A 5,070-nucleotide genomic window follows, 5' to 3' on the forward strand; every position below is an offset into this window, starting at 1 on the left:
AGTCTGTTAATTTTAATTTCGTGACCATCTTGTCTACCCTAGCACAAATAGCCGACACATGCCGATGTCGCTATTCTCACCGTTTAACCCTAGCTGTCGTGCCTCCCGCCGTAGAAGAAAGGGGGAGAAGAGAGAGCGAGAAAAAAAGAGAGAGAGAACAGAGAAGATAGAGAGAAGGGTGCATATGATGAAATGTGTTTTGGGGTAGGATTTTTGGTGGAAAATATATGTCTTATAAGGGTGTGATAGGCATATCAATAGCATTATAATTTAAGATAATTATAAAAGTCAAACAAGAGGGATGTTGCTAATCAGCAAAAAAAAATTGAACCCATACTTTAGGTAAATGTGTTTTGAGGGGTTCTCCCTAATTAACCCTTAATATAATTGATATTGTAAGTGCAATGTTTGGGAAAAGTCGGAATTTTCGGATATTAATATCAAATCCGAGATCATAATCTAAATATGTTGCCAATTACATTCCAAAAAAAAAAACAGAAAAGTAGGAATTGGAACTTTCACAATTTTGAAGTGAAAAATGTTATTCAAAAACTGAAAAAAAAAAAAAAAAAATTTGAATCGAAGTTTACCGAATTAATAAATTCGGTTCGATTTGCCACTCATACTTCTAATCATGTATGTTAGGAATTGAAAGATGTCCGCGTGGGTATAGCTCAGCTGGTTGCGGGGTGCTAAGTTGGTGTCCGGTCCTATGATCAAATACTGGAAGCCGTAGTGTAGGAATTTCAACTCCAATGAGGGTTGGCTCCTTGTGAGCACCAGGTCCTCATCCGCTATCAAAACGAGCCGTTGAGTTACCATAATTCATCCATCAAATACTTGTCGGACCAAGAGATGGAGGCCCTACGGGCAGTAAGAAATTTCGCCTTTTTGGTGCTAGTAATTGAAAGATGTTTTTCTTGTACCTTGTAGCAACTTACCACATCCGGAACCAGTTGAGCTATACCCATGTGGGCTGAAAAATGTTTTTCTAATTTTATTGAAAAAAGATAAAGACGGATCCGGGCCGGTATCAAGTAGCAAAATATAGTACCCAAATTTACGGGCACCCACCAACTAAATAATTAAAAAACCCGACCCAATAACCAACCCTAGAGATGGGTAAGGGTAAGGGTTTTCAGTTTGTCCAAATCAGGCTGTGTGTGTGTGTGTGTGTGTGTGTGAGAGAGAGAGAGAGAGAGAGAGAGAGAGAGAGAGAGAGAGAGAGAGAGAGAGAGAGAGAGAGAGAGAGAGAGAGAGAGAGAGAGAGAGAGAGAGAGAGAGAGAGAGAGAGAGAGAGAGAGAGAGAGAGAGAGAGAGAGAGAGAGAGAGAGATGATGTGGTGTTGGTAGAGACAAAGGGGCAGAGGGAGAGAGGGGAGGGGGTGGGGTAGAGGGGGGTGGGGGGCAGTTCGGATTGAGAATAAGTGTGAAAGGCACGAGACACACGCAGAGAGAGAGAGAAGAAAACAAGAATTAATGAATGAGGTTGTAAGAAACAAGAATTGGTGTGATGAGCCTTATGATAACCCTCATCATCGTCACGTCCCTCTCTTACCACCCTTCACATATACCAATAACTCCCACAATATAATTCCACCCCCTCTCTCTCTCTCTCTCTCTCTCTCTCTCTCTCTCTCTCTCTCTCTCTCCTTAGCTTGTTTCTCTCTCTTCACCTTTCTTGAATATTATATATGAAACCAAAACCCCCTCCTCTCAGCTTCTTCATCATATACCATAGCATAGCATAGCGCAGTCAACTTCACTTTTTGCTTCTATTTCAACCAACAAACCACTCCCCTTTTCTCTTTCTTTCTTCCCCATTTCTTCTATCTTTCTCTCTCTCTCTCTCTCTCTCTCTCTCTCTCTCTCTCTCTCTCTCTCTCTCTCTCTCTCTCTCTCTCTCTCTCTCTCTCTCTCTCTCTCTCTCTCTCTCTCTCTCTCTCTCTCTCTCTCTCTTTTTTTCCCATTTTGCCTTATTTTACTTAGTGTACTAAAATTAATTCATTCTTTTGAAGCAGTTGTATTTATATAAATAAATAACTAAGGAGCCAAAAAGATTTACTTGTGTGTGCAGCCTAGCTAATTTGCATGATCGAATGATGTGGATGATGGGATGCAACGATGGTGGAGACTTCGATAGCATTCAAGATCCCTTCACCGGCCGCAAGCTCCGCCCACTCATGCCCAGACCAGCCGCCGCCGCCGCCGCCGCAACCCCACCTTGTTTTGCTCGTATCCACGGGACTGATCTTCTTGCCCTAAATCACCATCTCGGCAAGTTCACATCTTCTTACACACAAACCCTTTTTTTCATGCGACTTTTTATTTTAATAAATATTAAAATATTTGATTTCAGCGGCGATGGCGGAGCAGAACAAGAGAGAGCTGAGCACGCAACAGGTTGTGGTGAGTTCGCGGTGGAACCCAACACCGGAGCAGCTCCAAACCCTGGAGGAACTGTACAGGAGGGGCACTCGGACGCCGTCGGCCGAGCAAATCCAGCAAATAACCGCCCAGCTCCGGCGGTACGGCAAGATAGAGGGCAAGAACGTCTTTTACTGGTTTCAGAATCACAAGGCTAGAGAGCGCCAAAAACGCCGCCGCCACCTTGAATCTCTCTGCGACGAACACCAACCCCCCCACCACCATAACAACAACAACAATATTCAGATCAATGAAACCGCCCAAAAGAGACAAGAACCAGCTACTGCAGGTGTGTGTTTCTTGATTTTTGCTGCAACGTAACCCCATTTGTTTGGTAGCACAAATTAAATGGTGGATAATAATTAGGAGTTGTATCTTACATATATTTATTTATTATTATTTTTAAAAATAAAAAAAATGAAATGAACAGGGGGAAATAGGACAGCATTTGAAGTTGAACAGACGAATAACTGGGCATCTCTTACAAACTCAAGTACTACAAATCCAGAGGTTCATTCATCACTTTTTTGTATTCACCTTTTTCTTCTTTGTTTTTTTTTTGCTTTTATATATGCATGATGATATATATTTATGCTTAGAGATCAGATCCATAATTAGCTCATAATTACCACCTGATTAATGCATATTTAATTAGAAGAAAAAAAAAAACATGAATATAATTCAGGGGGGTGGGGGCTGGGGTTGGGGGTGGGGGTGGGGGGGTAGAAGAAGGATCTAAATTAAGCTTTGTGTTGTTGGGAAATGAAAAGGAGGGTCCAAAAGCTGCATACTTTTCCTTTCTGTCTGGGGCTGCTATTGTTATGAAACATTGCCTACCTAGGGTTTTTGGGGTTTGTGCTTATATATTATTATTCACTGCATTAATAATCTATATCATCTATAAAGTTCAAACATTTTTTTTCAGTTTTATTTTCCTCAATCTTTTTCTTTTTTCTTTTTAAGTATTTGAGTTTTTAAAACTTCACCTAAAATAAATATTCAGCCTATTTCGTTTTATTTGTCGGTTAGGGTTAAGACAAACTTTATACAAAATCGAGATTATCTCGACATTAATTACCTTAACGTATTCTTCTTATCTCTCCGCGATTAATAATAAAGCGACAATCGTATAAATGATTATCTATGTACGAAACTCCGGAAACGACAAATTTTATATAAATAAAATAGTATGGAGGGAGTACATACGTATGTAATTAGCAATGTAAAAAAATTGATCGCATAAAATAGTACGGAAGGAGTGTACGTACGTATATAATTAGCAATGTCGATAAAATTGGTCGCATAAAATAGTACGGAAGGAGTATAGTGTACGCATATAATTAGCCATGTAATTATGATTGATCGCATAAAATAGTACGGAGCAAGTGTACGTACATAATTAGAAATGTCGATAAAATTGATCGCGTAAAATAGTCCGGAGCTTAGTATATAACAATCATCATTTATTTGCTTCTTTTAAATATCATAAAAAAATAAACTTTTGGTTATTTAAGTGAACAATGTTTGGTTTGTGTATATATATAGGTTTTTTTTTTTTATTATTGAGTAAAGCATGTATTATAAATTACTAGTTGTTTGTAGAAATACTTGGCCACTATTAATTAATCCAGATGCATTAAATATATGTTTATCAGAAAAGTGGAGAAAGGGCAGCAGAATGTAAATTAGGGTCAGATGGATGGGTACAGTTTGACGAAGAGGATGAAAACGACGACCCAGATGAAACCCAGCAGAGGAGGAATGCCACGTGGCAGATGATGCATCTATCCTGCTCTTCTTCTTCATCCCCCACCACCCTAATAAACTCTTCTCTCACTTCTTCTTCCGCTGCTATGGAAATGCACCACAACCACCACCACCCAGATTTCATCAACATCTTCTTCGACCCTCATCAGAATCTTGGCCGCTCCGGCGGCGGCGGCGGTGGTGGTGGTGGGGTTATTGAGGAGACACAGACCCTCCAGCTGTTCCCTCTTGAGAGCAGCGGCGGCGGCGGAGGAGGCGGCCAGGATGAGGAGGAGGAGGAAGGCGGGGCGGGGGTGAATTCAGTTACTCCGCCGTACAAATTTTTTGAATTCCTACCGGTGAAGAACTGACAAATTATGAAAAGGGGTGACTGGGGATATGTTTGACTTTTGGCAACAGTGTAATGAAATGATAGGTGATGGATTTTCGTATTTTGGCTGCAAATTGGGAACTGGGATTTCTCTTTTTATTATTATTTTATTTATAAATATGTTTTGATTGAGGGTGAAGGGATTGCAAATTTTGGAAGGTGGGAATGAAAAGAAAAGATTGTCTTAAAATGGATTTGTACTATGTTTTGATTGGTATATAGGATGATTGTCAAACACCGTAGGTTTATGGCAATTCTCTAGAGGCATCTCTCTCTCTCTCTCTCTCTCTCTCTGTGTTTATTAGTAGGTTTATGGGTCTATTATTACAGGAGTAGTAGACCTAGCTCTGTGGTTACTCAGAAATGTGGAGAGAGAGAGAGAGAGATTGATAGATAGATAGAGAAGATCTTAAAATTTGGAATCAGATGTGAGGGTACATAGGATAGGGTGGAACCTATTGGATTACAAATATCAATTTAGAATGAACAAAAAAAAATCTGATTTTG

The 5,070-nt window shown here is 39.9% G+C and overlaps 1 protein-coding gene across 1 annotated transcript; it reads left to right on the forward strand.

The window, feature by feature from the left end:
• Positions 1 to 1,458: 1,458 nt before the first annotated feature.
• Positions 1,459 to 4,817, forward strand: LOC105972787 (uncharacterized). Its single transcript, XM_012997767.2, has 4 exons — positions 1,459 to 2,276; positions 2,359 to 2,715; positions 2,857 to 2,936; positions 4,082 to 4,817. The coding sequence occupies exons 1-4, from the start codon at positions 2,099 to 2,101 to the stop codon at positions 4,541 to 4,543; spliced, it is 1,077 nt and encodes a 358-aa protein (XP_012853221.2). The 5' UTR covers positions 1,459 to 2,098; the 3' UTR covers positions 4,544 to 4,817.
• Positions 4,818 to 5,070: the final 253 nt, after the last annotated feature.

Source organism: Erythranthe guttata, chromosome 4 (genome assembly GCF_056151865.1).
Source record: "Erythranthe guttata isolate IM_541 chromosome 4, IM_541, whole genome shotgun sequence".
In the NCBI taxonomy this organism is placed as follows: domain Eukaryota; kingdom Viridiplantae; phylum Streptophyta; class Magnoliopsida; order Lamiales; family Phrymaceae; genus Erythranthe; species Erythranthe guttata.